A 23242-nucleotide genomic window follows, 5' to 3' on the forward strand; every position below is an offset into this window, starting at 1 on the left:
ATTACTGTTCTGTGTTACAAGTTTAAGTGAATACGTTAAAGCTGCAGAGAGCGGTCATTTTCCAGACCTACATAGTGTGTTTGTTATTTGTTACTGAAATGAAAGGTAGGAACATCCATGTTACATACAGTCTAGTGCAGGCCTGTCCAACCTGCGGCCCTCCAGATGTTGTGAAACAACAAGCCCCAGCATGCTTTGCCAGTAGACAACCAGTTGATAGCTGGAAGGGCATGCTGGGACTTGTAGTTTCACAACACCTGGAGGGCCGCAGGTTGGACAGACCTGGTCTAGTGTGTGTAAGCTTATTCTACTTATTAATGATTTATTCTCAGGGTATCCGTTTGATGACCCCAAGCAAGTGTACATTTTTCTAGTAAATCATCGTTTTACGTACTTTGTCATCCGCATAGTCAGTGGAGTGTTATTCATATGAGTGAGGAGGCAGATGGAGCAGATCACCTAGTAGGGTGGAAAAGTTTGAGCACAGAAGCTTTGTGGTAAGAATAGAATGTCATGACAGCTGTCACTTTCTGCTTAGAAGACTGTCATACAGAGAAATGCTGATTAACGGTTTGAAGACAACCGATGTGGGAATAAGAGAGGATTTTAGGGTAATATGCTCCATTTTTATATGGGATTGTTGTTTTTTAATGTGTGTACATAACCATTTCTAAATAAGAACCTCTTCTCTGTATGGAAGCAGACATGTTACATGCTCTGCAGAGGTGAAAGGATATGATAGAGAATTATGTATTGTCTCTACATCTTGTTCACCCTAGTGAGTACAACTAACATTGTTATATATAGGTTTGAATATGAAAGGTCAGAAGACTGGATACTGTTGACATTTAATACATCCTGGAGACATAGAGAAGTGACATTTGGAACATTTCTTGCTTTAAAAAGTAGTAGATCATGAACATTTACATTAATGTGCAGGTAATTGTTCTGTGTACAATATGACACTTGCAGCTATAGTTTTCATTAGAGCAAGTGATTCTAGTATTTGGAGTTGTATAATTGGACAGAGCTGATTAATTGTGCTCCTTTCCTTTTTAGAGGGTACATTATTGACAATCCTCTTATGGCACCTGGCTAACGTCAGCCATACAGAGTCCATGATGGTTTAATGGCGCACACATTTATATTATCCCTGGGTATTTCACAAGCCCAGCAGCTACACTCCAGAGAGAGGGAGAGGTGACAATGAGCTGTTTCATTAATGTAAATAGAGAGACTCAGTTAAACCGGCCCAACAGCTTAATACAAACAGTGCTACAGGGTCTGGCACTGCATTTACCCGCCCTCTGGCAGCACAGAAATGGCATGTCTCCCACCACTGAGACTGGTGCTTCCCGTCAGTGATCTAAAGGTTCCCGCACAAGCTGCATTCTTCAGCCCTTTACAATGCAGAACGGCTCAGCCACTGGACCAATTCCTCCTGTCCCCGACATTGTCTTCTGCACTGATAGGCGACTGATCTTTCCTCTGCCCTTTGGTTTAATTGACCCCCTGATGAGATTTCAGTTGTGCTGGGAAAGTTCAGTTTAATAAAGGATTAAGATCTGTACTATAGTTTAAAGGGCCTTTTTTGGGTATCTCTTCGGGCTTGGCCACCCAATTATTTTTCTCTTTGATCTATACCTCACACAAGGAAACTAGACAGTCCAGAGAAAAATTAAAGCAATGCGTATGTGAAATGCTTCTCGTCATTCTTCTACATAGATGCTTAGATTTAATGCTTTCAGCAGCATAGGTATTTTTGTCTGTACATTTAAATTTCCACTAAGGTGAATTTTTTGTTGTTGTTGCTGTTCTGATTAAACACACACTTATTAATGTAGATACACCTATGTAGATATATAGATGGCTAATAGCATAAACCTGGCCATGACAGTTTGGACAGCCAGTTTGTTTATTTTGTACCATAAATTCCTGATAACTGCCTGTCTGTATCTGTAATAATCTCAACTGCCATCACCTTTAATTCACCAAGCTGGATTGTTGATAATTAAGCTTTTGCGCTTATATAGCAAACTGTGGAACATTGGTCCGCTAACAAAATGGACACCCTCATGCCTTTAGCTACCGCCTTGTATGGTTCCTTAGAACGGTTGTAAAGATGTACAAATCAAACTATCATCATCACCATTTATTTATATAGTGCCACTGATTCCGCAGCGCTGTACAGAGAACTCATTCACATCAGTCCCTGCCCCATTGGAGCTTACAGTCTAAATTTCCTTACACACACAGACACAGGCAGACAGAGACTAGAGTCAATTTTGATAGCAGGCAATTAACCTACCAGTATGTTTTTGGAGTGTGGGAGGAAACCGGAGCACTCGGAGGAAACCCACGCAAACACAGGGAGAACATACAAACTCCACACAGATAAAGCCATGGTCGGGAATTGAACTCATGACCCCAGTGCTGTGAGGCAGAAGTGCTAACCACTGAGCCACCGTGCTGCCCAAACTGCTGAATGTATGTGCTTCCATTATCAGTGTTTAGCAATCCATTATTCCTTGGACCAAAAAAGTTTCAATTGTTGGTAAAATAATCTAGTTACATTTCTAGAATTGTTAACAGAGGACATTGTGTAAGCAAAATTCTGTGTTTTTACTTTGTACCCCGCTGTCACGCAGGTATGAGCGCGGTTCTAGGTGTTTGGCTGCAAATCTGCTCCAGTCTTCCTCGGACCCCCAAAATACCAACATGACCCCCTCCCCAGATGATGGTGATGAGGAATACAATATCTCCGAAGAGATTGAGAATGTAGTAGGCAAGTACAAATCTAGAAATAGGGATTATATTTTCAGTGTGCCTTTGTATTAAAGAGTAATGTATACCTGCGTCATGTTCTTATTCCCATTATGTATTAGAAGATCATAGACTTGAGTGGTCTAGCTACAAAATATGCAACAACGAGATTCTCTGTGTCCGAATCATAGAAAGCTCAGTGCAAATAATTGCCATGTTACAGTAATGCCCTAGAACACCATGTATATTATTTCAGATCCATATTGTGTTACACTGAGATATACAAGACTTGATGTAGAAGAAAATGATCATCTCAATACTCATAGCTGCTTATCATACACTGGAAGAGCAAGTTTGACTGATTTCAGTGGGGTATTGTTTTAGGGCAGGAGGAGGGGGGATAGTTTTAAAATATTTTTTTAAAAATCTGTTGTTTTTTTTTGAAGACATAGTTTTAGTTGTTTTTTTTTTTAGTAAAGTTTTTTTCTAACTGCAGCAATGTTGTCTACATTCCTGATCCATGGGTTTTTAAAGCAAGATATTATTTGCTGTATCTGGTGAAGAATTATGGATAATTGGAAATAAGTAATTGTTCTCAAGAGCTTGCAGTCTTAAATGCATGAGGAACAGAAGAACAAACATGTGACTGGGTAGGATGAGAGTCAGACTGCCGGGCTAGAAAGTTAAATTATTGAATTATTGTTAAGTCTCATATGCAGATACATTTGCTAAGGGTCCGTGAAAGAGTAAGTGGCATTACAGATGCCCAGGGCTAGGGGTACCTATAAAATGGGTCCTAGCTCGGGCATTTAGGGCAGTCATTAGGCATGAGCAGTTTAGTGCTCAAACATGTAAAAGTCTATAGGCTCGGGAGTGCCATCTTATATCTAAAGTTAACCTGTTGCCAACACACAATGAAGACAGGTATTTTGTGCACTGAACCAGTATTTGTGGCATGTATATTTGTGGCATGTCATTGATAATCTCCAGCATATTAAATCAGTGTATAAAATGGCGGCCTTGACCTGTTTAAGCGACAAGTACATTTTCAGCGATTGAGTTATCACTGTGGTGTCCTTTTTCTGTGGCCACACAAATGCTAACAGGTTAGTTGTTTCCGGGTTGCTGTGAACCGAGATTTTCCCTTTTGACACAGAGGATATTTATCTAAACTTTACCTCAGAAAGTGGTGCACATGAGGGTTGTAGGAATGTGGCTTTCCAGACATAATGGAGAGGTGAAGGCTAAGTGCTGTTTTTTTTTTTTGGGCTTTTGTGTTTATATACTCTCTATACCCTGTTATAGTTACACTGAGAAAAGCACAATGTTGGCATGCATCTATCTGCTGCATGTGTCTCAAAATGTCTGCCTCTAGGAATTCTCCCAGAACCCTTTGCAGCTGTCATAAAGAATCCATATAATAAATCAAGGTATTGCTTCAAGCATATTTGAAAGAGGTGCTTCATATTACAAATAGTCCCAGATCATTGTGAGAATGATCTTGTTACACGTACCTGACAGACGTTCTTGTCACACTGGCACAGCGATTGTCACATCCAAGTCCGTGGGATTGTTTTATTTGTGCACTCAATCCCTGTTTGAATAAGAAGGGCTGTGGACAAGAAGGGGGTTGAATAGGTATTGTTTGCTTGCTGACTGACACACGGTCCTAGAACATTGATATTTATATAAACAAACCAAAGCTGTCTGCATTAAAGGGACATAGACACATAGAAACTAAAATGGGTTTATAATCCTCCCAGGTGTGGGCAACCCTGACATGCGTAAAAGGATTTTCTACTGTGACTGCTGGGATTTGAATGGGCTATAAATCAAATGACTGAAAAAAAACGAGGGCTTAGCATCAACACCTGAGTGAATCAATGTTTCTTTATTCTTCTGCACAGACTGCTGTTCAGTAGTGAGATGACATTGTTTCACTCATTCAGGGGTAATGGGCTTTGACGGGACCTATGACAAAACAGCTTGACACTGCATCGTAGTACTGAAAACACCACCCTTCCTTGTGACCATGGAGAGGTTCTCTTGTTTCCATGACTATCTCACAAACAGATTGTAAGACTGGGGGCTAGATTTACTAAGCTGCAGGTTTGAAAAAGTGGGTATTCTCTCCCTCGCACAAAAAGACTCTCCTCTTGTCTACAAACTTTCAAGCGTTCTCTGAAAACCTAGTTATTCAGACAAGCTTATAATATTCCTCAACCGCCCTCTTAATCTCACTATCTTAGCCTGTTACCGCCTGTTACACAATTTCACACAAGACAACTACCCCCTGACCAACATTGTTGTGTGACAGGATCATTTAGCTTTTGAGTCACTTTTACCTTTGCAGTCTGGCTGGGCCAATATGCAAAATGTAGACCTAACCTCATGTATCAATCTCCCATTGTCCCATAGATTGTAAGCTTGCAAGCAGGGCCTTCTCACCTCTTTGTCTGTTTTACCCAGTTTGTTTATTAGTTTATTATGTTTGTCCCCAATTGTAAAGCGCTACGGAATATGTTGGCGCTATATAAATAAATGATGATGATGATGATGGATGTTGCCTATAGCAACCAATCAGATTCTAGCTGTCATTTTGTAGAAAGTACTAAATAAATGAAAGCTAGAATCTGATTGGTTGCTATAGGCAACATCCCCACTTTTTCAAACCCGCAGCTTAGTAAATCTAGCCCTAGGTGTTTGGAGAATACTGCTTAAAATGTATGTTCAGCTCTTTATACAACATTGTCCATATTGATTGCTACAGGTGACTTAACTGCAGAACATTGGCTGAAACGACTCTCATTACACTCTAGTCCCTTGTAATGGATATTAAGACAATGCCTTGATATTGCTGACATTTGTACTGTACATTGTGCCAACTACCCTGGCTGCTAATACTCTTGCTCCTGTTACCATCTCACATTCTGTCTCTTAACAGAACAGTTGCTGGTGGGGCTGAAGGACAAAGACACCATTGTCCGATGGTCTGCAGCTAAAGGGTAGGCCAACCTGCTTTAATGCTGTATAGTAAATAGTGGTTAAAAGATTATTATTATTTTTTTCTATCTGGCCTAACCGTTAAAGGTCTCTCACAGTTGGCAAAGCAAACATTATTGTAGTAAAATTTGCTGAGCCCTAAGGGCATTAGCTAGAACTGTTTGCTCTCTTTATTTCCTTGTAACTTTCTGTAACTAGATTCCCAGTATAAGCACATTGGAACGAGCCATTTTCCTGCCTTACAATGTAGATTTCTCTCCCGTCAGTTAAAGCGCGGCGCTAGTGACCTCTCCGGAACTGACGCCAGCTGTGTGTAATAGGTCAACTTATGCTTCTATTTCTGAATTAGTTATGTGGCACTTGCTACAAAAACTCCAGCCTATCAAATTCCTTTTCTAGGATCGGCCGATTGACAGGACGGCTCCCCAGAGAGTTGGCAGATGACGTGGTGGGATCTGTGCTGGATTGCTTTAGGTACCTTGGTGTATAAAATATTGGAAACTAAATAGATTCCGCTCACACAGATATTTGGATCATGTATGTGGAATGAGATCTTGTGTGTTGTACTACCAGTTGTGGGCGTACCGCTGTTCCATTAGCTGGACAGAGGGCTTGCGTATATATCAAATCTCCTAAAGACATAGTACTCGTAACCAGAAAAATAAAAGTGCTAGCAGTCCCTATCTGCACTGTTTAGGAGACTCATCCATGGATTTGCATGGCAGTTATAAGCACCAAATGGTGAGCATGTTTTGACTTGTGCTCAACTTTTAAACTTGGTTATAAACTTTTTTTTAAAAGATGTGGATATCACATGATACCACATATCTTGACCCCAATGACAAATTTTTGAGACCATCCAGCAACTCAGTACTTATAACTTTATTTCCCCTATTTTAGTTTTGCTTGGAGAAAATTTGACACTGCATTATTAATTCTTAACAAGCTGGATGAATGAACGTTGGTTTATTTAGAGGTGTGTTTGACAGTATAGTCTTCCTGCATCACATCACTACCCTGCTCCTTCCGCTATATAACTCTCAGTCTGTGGTCTCCTGCTGTTTCCATTCCCCTCCTTACATCATGTCACTGCACCAGTCACATGCAGCCCTGTCCTCACTAGCACATCGCTCATCTCCTGATATAATCTGTGCTTCTGGGGGACCCTGCTTCTTCCGCTATATAACTCTCAGTCTGTGGTCTCCTGCTGTTTCCATTTCTCTCCTCACATCATGTCACTGACCCTGTCACAAGCAGCCCTGTCCTCACTAGCACATCGCTCATCTCCTGATATAATCTGTGCTTCTGGGGGACCCTGCTCCTTTCGCTATATAACTCTCAGTCTGTGGTCTCCTGCTGTTTCCATTCCTCTCCTCACATCATGTCACTGACCCTGTCACAAGCAGCCCTGTCCTCACTAGCACATCGCTCATCTCCTGATATAATCTGTGCTTCTGGGGGACCCTGCTTCTTCCGCTATATAACTCTCAGTCTGTGGTCTCCTGTTGCCTCCATTCCTCTCCTCACATCATGTCACTGACCCTGTCACAAGCAGCCCTGTCCTCACTAGCACATCGCTCATCTCCTGATATAATCTGTGTTGCTGGTAGATCCTGCTCTTTCCAATCTGCAACTCTATGTATGGCTTCCTGTTGCCTCCATTCCCCTCCTCACATCATGTCACTGCCCCTGTCACAAGCAGCCCTGTCCTCACTAACACTTCACTTGTCTCCTGATGTACTCTGTGCTGCTGTGGACCCTGCTTTTTTCACTATGAAACTCTCTATGTGCAACACAAATTTCACAAATGTATACATCAAATATAAAACATTTGTAGTATCTTTAGTGGGTAAATCTTCTGTATGCATTCTGGGGCCTTTGGTTTACATTAGCCAATCTGTCCTGTAAAAGGAAGTGAAAAGGGACATTGTAGTAGAGGGCAAGATAAGAGCGTAGAACTATGCTACCGCTCAGCCACTCTGTGTATGTAAATGAACCATCTGTGCGACTGTATAAATGCACTATACGAATGCAGATATTAAAATGTTGTTGTTAGTGCTTATCATTACCACTGTGTATCTGTATATCTAGCACAATAGATATTAGGTACTGGCTCATATTTTGATCAAAACATGCAAGCTTGCCAACCAGTGTCAAGGGTTCCTACACTCACAGCTATGCTTATAAATATTACTGAAATGCATTTAAAATCATGTACACTCGCTTCACTCCTTAAGAGCCAAAAATATGTACAAAAATCCTGTTACCTACACACATCGGAGGCAGACATTTTGTAGGTCAAAGCAATATACACGAGAATGTGGCCTACCAATTCCCCTGTAACCAGCGGTGTCACTGGCTGAATGATCTCGCTGGGATGTGATGAATGATGTAGGGAACAGATACTCTTAGCAGTTGGATCATGCCTCTGCTTTCTTTAGTTATGGCTTTTATCACTCTGAGATGCACATCGCTTATAAGGTTAATCTGTATTATGTAATATTTATCCACTTTAAGTACATGATGATTGCATAGCTTAGTGACTGCTGTTTCTGTGATTTCCTTCTTCATTAGTTTTCAGGAGACCAATAACGCCTGGCACGGGGGCTGCCTCGCTCTGGCAGAATTGGGCAGAAGAGGTCTGCTACTTCCCTCCCGGCTTCCTGATGGTAAGTGGCTTAGGTGGTTGTTATGTATTTGTTTCATTTTGGGCAGTTATTAAGCCTCATAGAGATGGTTTCTGCAGCTAGTTCTTGGTATGACGCATAGCTTACCTATTGAAAAGTTATTTTGTTATGCAAGGTTACTCGCTTCTTAATAATTATAATGTGCTCCATTAAAAAGTCTGCTGGTAATTGGAATGGTCCGTTCACCTATTGTACTGTGAGCTCGGCTAGTAGGCGAGGCAAACTAGCGCTTGTACATTGTAGGATGAGGTCTGGATGGGCATCTGTGACCACACAATAGCCCACTATTGGGGGGGGGGGGGGCGGAGGAAAGCCTCCATCTTGCCCACTTCACTAGGAAGTGGGCAGAGTGCGGGACGACAGCCTTTCCCCTGGGAGAACTAACCGGAATTCGGGAGTCATCCAGGACAGCGGGCAAGTATAGTTACGCAGTTGACAGGTGGTAGGAGTAGCTGAGGGTAACCATACTGGGTGTACTGCTGTATATTGCTGCATGCTAATTACTGGTTTATCCTTTACATACTTTTGTAACTTATAAAAACCATAGTCTAAAGTCACTTCCCTACAGGCTTTTTCGTCTCTAGCTATCTATAGCTAAATATTCCATTTGCCTTACCTCGGGGCAAATATCATAAAAAGTACATTGTGGTCGTTTCTTGAACTGTGCTGTCACTTGTATTTTTACTAAGACTTTCTGGGCACCACTCACTGTATGACATCAGTTTGTCCCCCAGGCCCCCACACACACATCCAAACGCTTTTTTTAATTTTTAGTTCCATCAGATTTCAAAACAGATGCACACAACACATGTCTTTATAGCGTTGGTGCCTTGGATAAATGCAGTAACTGCTCACGGGAAAGTCACTTTAGTTAGTATGTCTATAATCGCATAGTATGTATATAATCTCCAAAAACATACTAGTAGGTTAATTGGCTGCTATCAAAATTGACCCTAGTTGGTCTGTCTGTGTCTGTCTGTCTGTGTCTGTCTGTGTCTGTCTGTCTGTGTCTGTCTGTGTCTGTCTGTGTCTGTCTGTGTCTGTCTGTGTCTGTCTGTGTCTGTCTGTGTCTGTCTGTGTCTGTCTGTGTCTGTCTGTGTCTGTCTGTGTCTGTCTGTGTCTGTCTGTGTCTGTCTGTGTCTGTCTGTGTCTGTCTGTGTCTGTGTCTGTCTGTGTGTGTGTGTGTTATGGAATTTAGACTGTAAGCTCCAATGGAGCAGGGACTGATGTGAATGAGTTCTCTGTACAGCGCTGCGGAATCAGTGGCGCTATATAAATAAATAGTGATGATGATGATTTAGTTTTAAGGGTAAGTCTTTTTTTTTTTTAGGTGAATTTCACTTGGCTCCAAACACTGCACTGTATTAAATCTTCACCTCCTGCCAATCAGATCATTTGAATTCAACCTGTAGCCAATCAGAAAAATCCAAAAGCAGCAAGCAATATTTCAGATTAGCGTGTGACCTGCACACTAGTGACCTCAGGGCTGCGAGGGACACGGGCAGTGTCATGATGGGAGGAGGAGAATAGAGGCGAACGACAAGACTGAGATTTATTTAGTGGAAGGAGCAGGGTGCCCCAACAGAACAGAGTAGTAATGTGAGGCTCATGTCACACTGACGCAGGAAGATTGTGCTGTGATTGCCACTGCTCATATCACACCTAATTCATACATCTAACTTGTGTAATATATGATTTGTCTGCATTTGAGTATAGCTAGATTTGACATTGCATTCATTTCATTGTAGAGTACTGTGGGCCCTTTATGGAAATTAGTGCACAACAGAGCTAGAAATCTGCTATGGGCAGCGCCACCTTTTATACCTTTGCAGTTGTTTTCATAAATGACCGGTTTTGGTTTTTAGGCATTGATTAGTTAGCTAACTCCTACAGTCCTATATATATATATATATATATATATAATTAAATGACAGAAAATAGGGTCCTTGTAGAATGTGAGTAGGGATTGAGTCTGGCAGATGATTTAGATGGCTGGAAGGACTTGTTCAGTCAGCTGATCAGTATCATGACTCAGCAATTCTCACGTCCCCAAATCTCTACGTGGCCACCCGTTAGGTGCCGGGGAACGTGAGGGTGTCTTTTTGGGAAGGAGGAGGATTTCTGTAAAAACTAAATAATGTATGTATAAATTGCATTGTCTCTCAGCCTGCTGACAATAACAGCAGCATTCAAGACTCTGAAATAAAGTGCAAATGTGATACTTTTAAATATTATTTGTTCATTTTTCATGAGGACGCAGAACCTACATTCCTTAGGAATCGGTGCCATCACTGAAGCCCAAAGCATGTCAGTGGTTGATGCCTGGCGGTTCAGTCCAGAAAATGTCTGGGACATTTAAGTGCGTTAGTGGCTTGGTGTTAAAGGGTTATACATGTTGTTATATTACAATTACACATTTCCTTGTCGTTATGAATTGCAGATTGCATCAATAACAACTTTAGACATCTCACCGTAACCCCTCTTGACAAATGCATATAGATATATTGTTTAAAATCATCCTGACTTCTTATAAATGTTCAGTTCCTAATGGAACTTCTTATAGTTTTTAGGACACTTACAAAACCAAACAAAACATTATTTCCAGTATTTAATAATTTTATTGATTTTTTTTTTTGTATTTTTTTGTATTTTGTGTTTAAAGCTAGCAGACAGTGGTGATACATAGAGTTGCAATGCACTCTTATGCCTTACAGAAAAAAAGGCCATCTTTGCTTTGTACAATGCAGAAAGTTGAAATAAAACCTTTACCCTGCAGTGCAGTTTTATACAAAAATAAATATTACCAATATAAATATAATATGTAACTCATGATCTGTTTCCTGCTCATTGGACACAGTTCCTTAAGTTTACTTTTTTTCTTTTTAATCAGCTAAATATTAGCTTTCAATTAAATATAGTCTTCCGTCATCAATAAGTATATAAATGTACACATGAATAACTTAAAAAATAAGTGTTAGTGCTTGACCACTGTGGGTACGGACAGTAAAAAGGGTAATTAAAAAGCAGCTCTCTTTCTCGTAGATATGTGTGTTTTCTATGAATCAGTCCAGACTCTTAAGCATGACAGAAGAATTATCAATCTAAGACACCCTTTGCCGTTTCCTCAGTGTAAACACTCTGCCGGATTCGGCCGACTTGGCTTTTTTGCTTACGCTGTTTGCTTTCCCTGTCTCTTTGGGGTTGGCCCTTTTCTGCGCCCTCTGTTTTGCATGGGTTTCTTTCGGTTGGATTTCTGGGAGGTCGGCTGCGGCCTGCTCTAACGCGGCTCTCTGGTTTTCTGAACTGTCATCCTCGTTGGCTCGCGCAGCTGTACCAGGGCTGTAGGTAGCCAGCTGGCAGAGAGCCACAGCGGCAGATTGTTTTTGCTCGTCACAGTTCTCAATTAGCCTATTTGCATCTGAAGGTTTGGCTGTGTCTTTGCTTGGCGTGATCAGATAGCTAGGTGAAAGTGAGCCCTGATTCGGAGACCGCGAGCCTTCACTGTTGAACGTTGTAGACACTCTCTTGCCGGAGTCTTTGACGGAAAGGTTTAGAGGCATCTCCTGCATCTCCATAAAGCCAACAGGTTCCTCTCTGGAAACAATACTGTCTAGTTGTTTGGCACCAATTCCTGTTTCCACCTCTGGTTTCTTTGAAAGGTTAAGAGGGACAACTGTAGAGTCGTCCTCGCAGCTTGACATGGCATCGCGGTCAATTGTGAAGCTCCCTGCGCTGGACAAGACATCTTCATTTCCAACACTGAAATAAAAGATGAATCACAGATTAATAATGTTGTTTTATTATAAAATGCATATTATGTACAGTAACCTGGTAAGACTCAACTAGACCTATCACACCAACAATAGTAAAGTACTAAAAGTAAAAATGGCTACAATAATGTAATGTATTAATCATCTGTCTCTGTCTCCCATCACCAACCTTTCTACCTTTCTTGAGAATTTACCCTTTATAAATGGGCACTAAACTATCAATTTAATTATTTTTCATTTTCTTCAGATCTCAACATTTGCTATAGGGCCAATGTTGATCTTTGTACCCAGTTGATGTTTTGAGGAGGGTGCATTATCTTTTATTTTAGAAGGCATGTCAATATACTTTATCGAGTTTTGTCTTCAGAGGTGTCTGTGTAGTCCACCAGTTAGCTAGTCAAGATAGAACACAAGCCAAATTGACTTACCATGGGGAATTTCCTCTGCTTAATGATGTTTGGAAGTCTGTGCTCTTTTGCATCGGCTTAAAAGTTGAGAGGTGCTGTTCAGACGTTCCTGTTGTTGAGGTAGACTTGCTGGAAAGATCAAAGATTCCTTCACTGCCTTGACTATTCTGGGTGAAGTTGGTCGGGCTCGGTCTGCCAGGAGAGCCAGTAGCAGCACTGCCAGCTCTTGGACTCATTTTCACACTTTCTCCTTCATTTTTATGGTTAGTGTTTTTAGCTTGGCTCAGCAAAGTGTCTTTTTGACAATCAACTTGCTTTTCACCGGAGTCCTCGGGATAGAAACGTGGTGGGCTTGGAGTCTGATAGACGAAAGGTATATTGTCCATTGTTTGAGCTGTGTGATCTTTGGATAGGCTCGATGCATGTGGCATCTTCAAACCGGAAGGTAAAAAGGAATGTTCTGTAGGTCTGTAAAACCAGTAAGGAATTGGTGGGTTTTGCTGGAATTGGGGTAGAAATCTATAATCAAAAGATGAGTTTAATGGTTTTGACAGGGACAGTCCTGACGTTTGAATAGGGTGTGGACGAAAGAGTCTCTGGTCTGGAGTACCATAAGCTGATTGCATTGGATTGTCACACATGTATGGGGAGTAGACCGTTGGTACTCCTGGCTCAGAATAAAACTGGGCCATATACTCTGGTATTATTGGACGGATGTAACGGGGAATTGTTGCCTTTTGGCTGATCTCTGGTGGAACCAGTCCTGATTTCCACATGGCTGGTACACTGTGGAAAGCAGATCCCATACTTTGTGGTCCTTTGATAGAGTCCCCAGGAGGCATCATTTCCGTTATGTGACTGCTCTCCATTGCCTTAAAATACCTGTGCTCGCCAACCGGGATGAAAGCCGAAGGCCTTGAAATACTCTCAATCACTGCTGGTTTAGTGACTGAGCTGTGCCCTGTCGGTGAAGGTAAAGACACTTCTCTTTGGCTCACTGGCTTTTCTACACGGGACATCGCCTCCTTATTTTTAAAGTCTACATTCTCTTTCAGATCTTCTCTAGTTATTTCATGTTGAGTATTTGAGTCCGCCGCCATGTGTCTGTCTGCGACGACAGTTGTGGGCTTCACCAACCCCTCAGTGTTCGGTTGCTTTGGCTCCAGAGAGTTTGACTTTGGACTCTTGACGGCTCGGTCTTGCTCTATCACCAGTGTCATGGAGTTTTTGCAAAGCCCGTACTTCATGTGGTTGAACAGATGGGATTTCTCATTGCAGGTAAAAGGACATTGGAAACACTTGTATTTGAATGGCTTTCCTGGTGGCCTAGGAATGTAGTGAGGTTTCTTGGGCTTGCGCTCCTTCAGAAGAGACATCTTAATTTATTTTACGAGAGGAAAACTGTTGGCACCTACAAGCGGACTTTTATGCTTTATTAGCTTGTGAATAGTTCCAGTTCTTCCAGTTCTTTCACCAAACTGTCTTTAAGAAACCTGTTGCTTGAGAGACCACCGTGTCTCGAGTTGAACCAGCAGGTTGTACAAGACCTGCAGATGACAGAAAGACAAGACATTAGCAATCGTCTGCACATGTATCCTATATACACATAGAAAGTAATCTTTTGATGTAGCAGGGAGATTGTGTTGTACATATAGATGCCTGTAACAGCTCCTAGCTATGTCACTGTGACTTTCCACATACCAGGACACTTATTGTATGTTTAAGCAGGGCTGGAAAAACTGGCTCAGCAAGGGTAAATACCACAATGGCTTTGTTACAAGAGGATGGTGATTGACAAGTCTTCTTCCCAAGAGCTTCTGCAGCAGGCCTGCCTATATATCCTGTCCTATTTGGGAACACATTCAGATATTACACTAAATAAATATGGACTGAACTCTGCCAGCTTTAGGGAGGCCTCCACGTATTTTCGTGGGAAAAAAACCACTAGGTGGCAGTATAAGAGTTTAAGAAGAACAATCAACCCTTTACTGGGCAGAGATACAGGTGCATAGATATGAGATAAAAAAGTTGCTTTATGTACTTACAGAACGGCATTGTTTAAACAAGATACTATGCAAATATTGAGCGCATATAAAATACAAGACGTTCACAATTTTATCTGATTAACAGACAATTAAAGGATAAGTACTTGGTTAAATATATATATATATATTTACACACATACATAATAAAGTTTACTGTTCCTCAGTCAGTTTGCGTTTGCTTTGTGTTTTAACCGGGCTAGCTGAGTCGTGTCTTTCTCTTCTGACCTTAAGTCTTTTCTACCATCTAGTTAGGTCAAGCTGTTTTTTTTTTTTTGTAACGTTACAGGTAGCTGAGGCGAAGGGGCTGGATGTATTATCTTTTCTTCCCGTTTCCTTGCGGAGTGTAGATATGGCTTGTGCCGGCATGTCTCTCTTATTTTCAACGATACTCGAGGCGTGAGAAAGTGGTGGAGTTCAGTTCTCATGACTATGGACTTAAGATGTGTTATGCCAAGGATTTAAAAAAAAAAAAAAAAGTGATTTCATCACTAGCTTGAAGCAGCATGATTTTAATGATGATTGTTACAAAACCTCTGACAGATATCTCTTGAAAACATAGAAACTAATTGCTTGCGAGCCGGAGGGCACCTATTTCTAAAGAAATGTCTTTATTCCATTCAAGTGGTTAGCTCATATTAGCATTACGTGAAGACTGATTAATTCTCTGTACCAAAAGCTGAGCTATGAAACGTATAGGCAGTGCAACTGATGTATGTGTGTGTGTGTGTGTGTGTGTGTATATATATATATATATATGTATATGTATATATATGTGTATGTATATGTATATGTATATATATGTATATGTATATATATGTGTATATATATGTGTGTGTGTATATATATGTGTGTGTATATATATATATATATATGTGTGTATATATATATATATATGTATATATATATATATGTATATATATGTGTATATATGTATATATATATAAAATATAATTTTTCTTTTTCTTTCATTGCAGTGTTACTATTTTCTTTTAGCCCTTCATCCTCACTTTACACGATTTTGCTAGCCAGTTCCTACACTAGCCAGTTCCCATTCCGTTGCCCTGCTCCAGTGCAGGTGTGCACATACATGTTCCACATATAGACATGATTCCATATACTTGCTATTTGGTACATACCTATACATACAACTCTGTGCATAGTAGCTACATGAATACATACATTTCCCAAATACCTTCAAGCACATCATTTATTCTATTTACTCACTGGTTTAAACTTTCCCCTCTTATGACAAGCAGTTTTGAAAATGAGATAGGCACCCTGTCTATCGGCAAAGTTTTGTGGAACTACAAGTTCCAGCAAGCTGCTGGCAGGGCATGTTGAGACTTGTAATCCCAGGAAAGCTGATGGGCTACAGACTTAATACATAATTAACAGAAGCAATAGGTTGCCAGTGGATCTGATGCACATTACCTGCTGTTAATGAGTGGGAAACAATGAAATATGCAAATGGTCAGAATTAGAGGACAAGGGGCTTGATCAGCCCGGGCTGTGTAAGGGCTGTGCTCTCTCTGCCCAGACATGCCTGGGTCAGTTTCTACCTGCTATTCTCTGGCTATACCCGAAAGTGCCAGTGCTAATTACTTCCCTTTGAAAGTTCCCGTTGTCACAACAAACAAGAAACCAAACTTTGTGAGGCTGCGTTAACACTAGCAGTCTCCATTTAGCATTTCCATATAGCAGTGGACATTGTCCATTCAATTGCAAGTGCGTCCCATTGTTGTTGGCTAAAAGTTGAGTTTCTGTCTAATTCCCCTCAGTTTCTGCCTGTAAGTTCCAATGCTAGTAAAACTTTCTCCTTTTTATATAAATAGTAAAACAGTCAAATCTGCTCCAATTATTACACATATGTTCCATAATAACTATTTAACATTCATCCTTCATTAGATACAGTGTGTCACAATTTGTAGACTAGATGAAAGTAAAAATGTATCGTAAAATCGCTTCAGTGTGATTCCTATTACCACAATATACAGTGTCCACCTGTCTGTAATATCAGGGAAGAAAACACATCGACTCACCAGGACTCCGAGACGAAAATGTTTCTAGATGTGTCTTAATGTGAGTCAAATCGGCTAGGTTACGTATGCCGGCACCTCAAGGAGGCATAGTTGGTGGAAAAATTAATGACATATTTTAATTAATACCTTGTGATGTGGCATTTATTGCATAACTCAAGGACATGCCACTGTCATCCAGCCTGTGTGTCGCAAGACCAAGGAGGTTCAGTTTCAGGAGATACCAAATTCCTAAATTCTATGTAATTGCAATTTGTTCAACGGCATATATGCGTATGTAGACATACCAAAAAAAAACAATTGTTTAGAAGATCAACTATTGAATACAGGATAAGCAGCCATAGTCACAATTAGTACCAGATACACAAAGCACTGGGGACATTAGAATAATATAAAAATCAGGTATTTATTTATATGTAGTATTGTCAGTGACCTATTAATGGCCATAATATCACTAGTCTGTAACTACAACACAGTATCACAACTGGCCGTTCCCACAAGTCACTAGCTATGATCACGGAGTACTGCTCTATAACTAAATATTAACACAAAACATGTCATGGTCCTATCACACAATGTAAACAGCACAGAACACAAGACTCCGCAACAATCTATCCATATTCCATGGCAGGGACGGAACAGACAGCGTTACTGTGCTTAGTGTTCCCCATAGTCCTACACCGTAGCAGGTGCACTGATAGATGTTTCGTCTTCCTACAGCCAATGTGGAAAAAATGAATTCTTCATTTACTCATCGCTGTCCACTAAAGACTACTGATGATTAATTTAAGCCTTCAAGTACATTGAATAAACAGTGGTAAAAATATAAAAAAAACCTCTCTAAATTCAAGCAGCACAGACTAGTAGAAATGATCTGTATAAAGTTCCCTGAAACTTGGAGAGATCCGTCTGGGCAAAGCACCTGCTAGATTGTAGAAGCAGCACAGGGAATGACAGCAGGTCTGTGTTCCCAGGTAAAGCATAGGAGGTAGCAGGAGAGAGAGCCAAGCAGCAGGGGAGGTAAAGTGTAAATCATTTAGAAATTAAAAATAAAAAAAAGTAAACTTTTACTTACCAAGTAGTGTAGAGATCTCCCTGAGAGTGGTGTAGGCTGGAGAGAGAGAGGTACCTGTTCCCTGACCTATTCTAAGAAGAATGAGAGTACTGTCTCAGTGGGAGGGATTTAAAGTACAGGAGTTGAACCCTGAGGCTGTAGAGATGCACCTGATATTATTTGTGCCCCGAGCTGATAATTCATTGTGTGTTTGCAGCCAATATACTTGTTTCTTTCACGAGACCTCTGCACTTACACGCAGCCCGTCACTATGCCCCCTGGTGACTGGAACAAGTGTTTCAGGGGAATGATACAGTCAGCAGGGTCTGAACGTCTCACACTTCTTACTGTAATACCGTCAATAAAACTTTTTTTTTGCATGTTGCAGATTGCTCAATGAACTGTATATTTCTCTGTCAGCCTGTCCTCCTTTACAAGGCAGTGCCAGGATCAGAGAGATTGGAGTATGATATAGCTAATATAGTCTTTCTCTCACTTCAAATCAGCTCAGATTGTTTTTTAACGTCTCCCTCATAGATTTCAGCCAGGTGATGTGTTTCTGTGAGTTATTATAAAAGGTGGCAGAGTGCTTTCTGGCTGGTTGGATAACGTGTGGCTGTAGGCTTATTAATATGGAATATATCCTCACTATTTGGCTCAGGTTTGTTACGGCAATGTGCAGGTTGTTGTGGATTATTGATTTGCCCTTTTAAATGAGACACTCCCTAATATTTGCAGAGTAACCGTCTCTTATACACAGTAGGGGCGCCCGTATCAATATTGCTGGGAATCCAGTGTATACATAGAAATGAGAAAAATATATATATATATAAAATATATTAGTAATCAACAGGCTGCATCCTCATGCGTACTAGTTGTGTAAAGCAGAGAGGACACTTCAGACACTATATGGAACTTCTACCAACAAATAGCAGCTTTGGAACAGACAATGGGATTCAGGAGAGATGACAATGGACTAGCTTTTCAGCAAGTGACAGATCTAGAGGTCACACCCAGAAACTGGAGGGTAGAAACAAAGCTTAGGAATAATTATCAAGTATTACTTTGCTGCAAGGGTAGTTGAGGCTGGGATTATACACCCAGCAGAGTTGGTGGATAATAATATGAACATGTGACTCTCCTGTGATGAAAGCTATATTAATTAATGGGCAGGGGAGATGTGTCTTTGGTCTTAATAGGACGTTCAGTATCTTCATGTAAATAATACTATAGAAAAAGATTGTTGTTTATCTTGTATACAAATTTGCAGAAATTAGTTATAAAGAACTTTTCTCTTTATTAAAAAAAATAAAAAGTATAAGACCTCTCAGGCTTTAGTAATATGATTTAGTGAGCGGTAATAGACCCAATGGGTGTCTTGGATCCACAGAGCACATTAATTTTAGGGTTATCTATCTAGTCCGACAAGTAATATTTCAAAAATCTAAACAAACAGAGTTCCACTATATGTGTTTGTGGTCTGCAGAGGTAGTGGGTGCAGGGGAGAGCCTCTTGGAAGAGCTGGACAAGGCAGTAATATAATTAGATACCTTAGTAAGACAGACGGTAATGATAGAGAGGTCTGACTCTCTTTCCAGAAGGCAGGGAAGAAAACAGACTGTTTGGCTGACACCTTTTTACCTGCCGTCATTCTGAGCTATCACGCCAACTAACGAGCTCTAATTCTCACTGTGTCTATACTCGTCATAAAGGCTTATCCTGTGAGCAACAGCGACATCAGCCCTCCTTGGGGTAGTCACACACAGGAGGGAGCAGGTGAGACACATATATGTATATATACTGATGACCTGTTCACATGATGACACTTGTGTCTCTCAATTACCGAACCTCTAAATATAAAATCACTCTTTCCATTAAAAAAAACAAGCAAAACAAAAAACTATTAATATCACGTACACTCCCCACACATCATCAAAACTGTGTGCACCAGACCTTTTTATCAGTAATTGTAGCGAAACACTGATGCCTGGCTAATAACAAAGCACTTGCGGCACTTATGGACAGGCGTTAATCTTGTCAGCCATCTTGTACACAATGTACATTTATATTCCTGGTGTCTGGTCTGTTATCCGGAGTGCTTGGGATTTTCTGGATAACGAATCTGTCCATAATTTGGAGCACCATGTCCAAAATATATTAAAGCACATTGAGGGGCATTCAGTTGCAAAAAAATCCTGTCATGTTACCCCATTGATCAGCGTGACTATAGAAGGAGACACTTGGTGCCTGTGTATAAAACATTATCACCGCACAGCAGCAGATTGATATTTTTTTTTTTTCCTGGTTTTCGGAACAATGGGTTTTGGGATAAAAGATCCCAGACTCTGGGCTAGATTTACTAAGCTGCGGGTTTGAAAAAGTGGGGATGTTGCCTATAGCAACCAATCAGATTCTAGCTTTCATTTATTTAGTACCTTCTACAAAATGACATCTAGAATCTGATTGGTTGCTATAGGCAACATCCCCACTTTTCAAACCTGCAGCTTAGTAAATCTAGCCCTCTGTATGTGATTGGCATAAGATGACTTTATTATTGGATCCGTTGAATCTAGTGGCCTTTTAACACATTGCCTGTTTGTTGGTGGGGAATCAAAGTGTTCTGATATTTCACTGTCTGAAATCATATCATTATTACGATTTAACATTTATTTACACAGTGCTAGAATATCCAAGGTATTTAAGTGTGGCCATGTTATTCCCACATTGCAAAGTAAATGTCACCTAGTTTGTCATGTCATTTCTTGTGTATAGATAGTCATGGGTGTCGTTGCTCATTAAATCTGGATTATTACAGAACAGGCGTAAGTCCGTTGACATATTTATAATTTACCTGTTAATATTCCGACACTTCCAATAGATTCCTCGTAGTCTAAGTGTTCCGTTCCGTTATGTCTGCAGTGTGTGTGTTTAACCTGCGCTGCCTAGCTGTGTACACGCTCCTGTTGTTCCAGCCAGGTAGTATGAAGCATGCTATTATCTCCATCACCCCAGAGAGCCAGAGGCTGATGAAAGCCCACCTGTTCCTCCCCACCAATGTACACTTAATGCTTAATGACGCGTGACAGGTTAACACATCATGTCTTTCCTAGCTGTATAACGCTGGAGAGCTGGAACCCTTTGACACAGGATAATTTACCGAAACATACTCTGGAACACTGCTGCCTCTCTGTGTGACATTATATCGGGGCAGGCTTCATCCAGTGGTTCCTCCCATGGCAGCTGATATAACAAAGTAGTCCCATCCAAAAAATATTTAGGGTGTAGCATGCCATCTAAAATAATGAGTTTATTATGTCTGGAGAAATGAATATAGTATTTATATAAATAATTTTAAAGAGGTGGGGGGTCAGAACAGAGTCTTTGGGGTAAAAGAATCAAGCTGAGAGTTTTCCGGCGGGTTTAAAAAACCAATCAGATTCTAGCTATCATTTATTTAGCACATTCTACAAAATGATAGCTAGAATCTGATTGGTTGCTATAGACAACATTTCCACTTTTCAAACCCGCCGGAAAACTCTTTGCTTGATACATTTACCCCTGTGTCTTGGAATATAGTTTAGTTCGTGGGGCTACAATTCACGTCAAGATAAAGTTTTAAAGGCCTAACTGGCCCTATAATGGTACACTAATTTATGTATAATTCTGTAGATGTCTTATTGTGAAATATAACAAGTGTTCTACTATTGTGCATGGTAATGTGACCAGTAGGGGGTGCTGTTTCATTGCAGGCCATCGCCAGTATCCCATTCCATTTACATTGACCAATCAATATGGCAGCCAGTAGTGTCATAGATTGTAAGCTTGCTGGCAGAAAGTTCTTACCTCTTTGTATTATCCAGTATTGTTTCATTACTGTGTTTGTTCCCAATTGTAAACTGCTATGGAATTTGCTGCCGCTTTATCAGTACATGTTTATGATGATAGTGCCATTTATGATGGAATATTTTAGTGCACATTCTAATGAAACCCAAACTAAGACGTATTTTACCTTTAATACATATTGTGCTGAAAATATAATAATTTTAAAAAGAATGTATTAATTTATTATTAAAGCAATTGTTTTTATTTAGTGTTTCCCCCTCCCCCCAGTAATTAGCGTAATTTCTGTTCCTATAGAGCCTTATGTGAATAAGCCTATATGTGCAGTAGTAACAATATTATTATTAAATTGTGTTATTATCTTATGTTTAATATACGGCAAGTAAGATCTTCAGTCAGACTTCTTGTTGAAGAGCCTCTTTTTTTTTTTCTAACATAAGCCTCTTTTGTCTATGGTGGCATTTGTTTAACTAATACGCCCCTTATTTATAGATGAGTCTGGGGAAGGATTCGGGTATTGTGGTATAAAGTACATTCAAATTCATCTTTTTATAGTAGTTAGACAGAAATTAATTCAATAGTGATTATTTAGTGCACCTTTTCCTCTTAATGAAATCGGAGAATCCTTATGTATGACAAAATGTATGATAAATTCTTTGCTCCAAAGTAATTGTTCAATAAAGCAAGCCACGCCACCACCTCTTTTCTATAATAAATGAGTCCATTGAAGTCTGTAGTTGGTATTTAACACATTCCTGTCATTTGCACACTATGGAGGCAGCCATTTTGTGGGCTGGACCTTTGCTAATGAGAAAGCTGGCTATCCATTTAGTAGCAACCAAGACACTTTTGAAAACATTCATGAGGTAATTTCCTTGGATGTTGTTTAACAATCCACTAAGAAACATGATAGGCTGCAGAAATGTCACTAGTTCTTAGTGAACGGATAAGCTGCACTTATAGCCGCTGCAAAATGGCTGCCATTCATACAAGTGCCACGGTGATGTCACTAGTTAATAGTGAATTCATAAACTGCATTTGCAGGAGCATTGATCCAGTCATCATTTATTTATTTATAGAACACCACTAATTCTGCAGCGCTGTACAGACCACACAATGGCTGAGCAAGCGACATGGCCACTTCCACTCATGATAATGCACATTTGCAGAACTGTCCTACGTGCAGAAGTGATTACATTTACATTGATATATTCTAGAAAAATAAAGTGACCATTATCCCTGCTTATGCTTATCCTTTTACATTGTCTCTCTGGGAGAGTTCGAATCATGACTATTGGCAGGTTTGACAGAGAAAACAAAAACTAAGGCTTAAAAAGCGAAGTTACAGTGAATCTTAAATGGGATCTCATCAGATCCCTTATCCGAGATTAATTGGTATTAGTGGACGGCTCCAGTCTTATGGCCCTGCCTCTACCACTAATTAGGACTTATTTAGAAAGCCGTACTTTCCTGCTTCCTTTCCCTGTGGATGTCAAGTATTCACACCAAGCACACTTATATTTGGGAAGAAAAAAATAATATTTTATATTGTCTTAGGAATAACCCTTAGGTGTATATTTACTAAGCTGCGGGTTTGAAAAAGTGGAGATGTTTCCTATAGCAACCAATCAGATTGC

At 40.3% G+C, this 23242-nt stretch overlaps 2 protein-coding genes across 3 annotated transcripts in view; one reads left to right on the top strand and one right to left on the bottom strand.

Annotated features, from left to right (window-relative positions):
- The window catches only part of TBCD (tubulin folding cofactor D), a 187095-nt gene that overhangs the window by 42451 nt on the left and 121402 nt on the right, over window positions 1-23242 (top strand). Inside the window, exons 11-14 of the mRNA XM_075178183.1 lie at window positions 2649-2785; window positions 5708-5768; window positions 6166-6240; window positions 8341-8435. Coding sequence (XP_075034284.1) covers window positions 2649-2785; window positions 5708-5768; window positions 6166-6240; window positions 8341-8435 — 368 coding nt within the window. The remainder of the gene's footprint in view (window positions 1-2648; window positions 2786-5707; window positions 5769-6165; window positions 6241-8340; window positions 8436-23242) is intronic.
- Window positions 11049-17958, bottom strand: ZNF750 (zinc finger protein 750). 2 transcript variants are annotated; one of them, XM_075178177.1, is made up of 3 exons: window positions 17787-17958; window positions 12652-14177; window positions 11049-12212 (listed from the first exon to the last, which is right to left on the bottom strand). In XM_075178177.1, the coding sequence occupies exons 2-3, from the start codon at window positions 14004-14006 to the stop codon at window positions 11555-11557; spliced, it is 2013 nt and encodes a 670-aa protein (XP_075034278.1). In that variant the 5' UTR covers window positions 14007-14177; window positions 17787-17958; the 3' UTR covers window positions 11049-11554. The 2 variants fall into 2 exon arrangements, with proteins under 2 accessions (XP_075034278.1, XP_075034280.1); XM_075178179.1 differs by lacking the exon at window positions 17787-17958 and adding an exon at window positions 16715-16999.

This window comes from Mixophyes fleayi, chromosome 6 (genome assembly GCF_038048845.1).
Source record: "Mixophyes fleayi isolate aMixFle1 chromosome 6, aMixFle1.hap1, whole genome shotgun sequence".
NCBI lineage: Eukaryota > Metazoa > Chordata > Amphibia > Anura > Limnodynastidae > Mixophyes > Mixophyes fleayi.

Coding starts and splice junctions, on each gene's coding strand:
- ZNF750 (XM_075178177.1), bottom strand. CDS start 14,006: ATGTCTCTTCTGAAGGAGCGCAAGCCCAAGAAACCTCACTACATTCCT. Junction 12,213..12,651: donor AGCAGAGGAAATTCCCCATG/GTAAGTCAATTT, acceptor CTTTTATTTCAG/TGTTGGAAATGAAGATGTCT.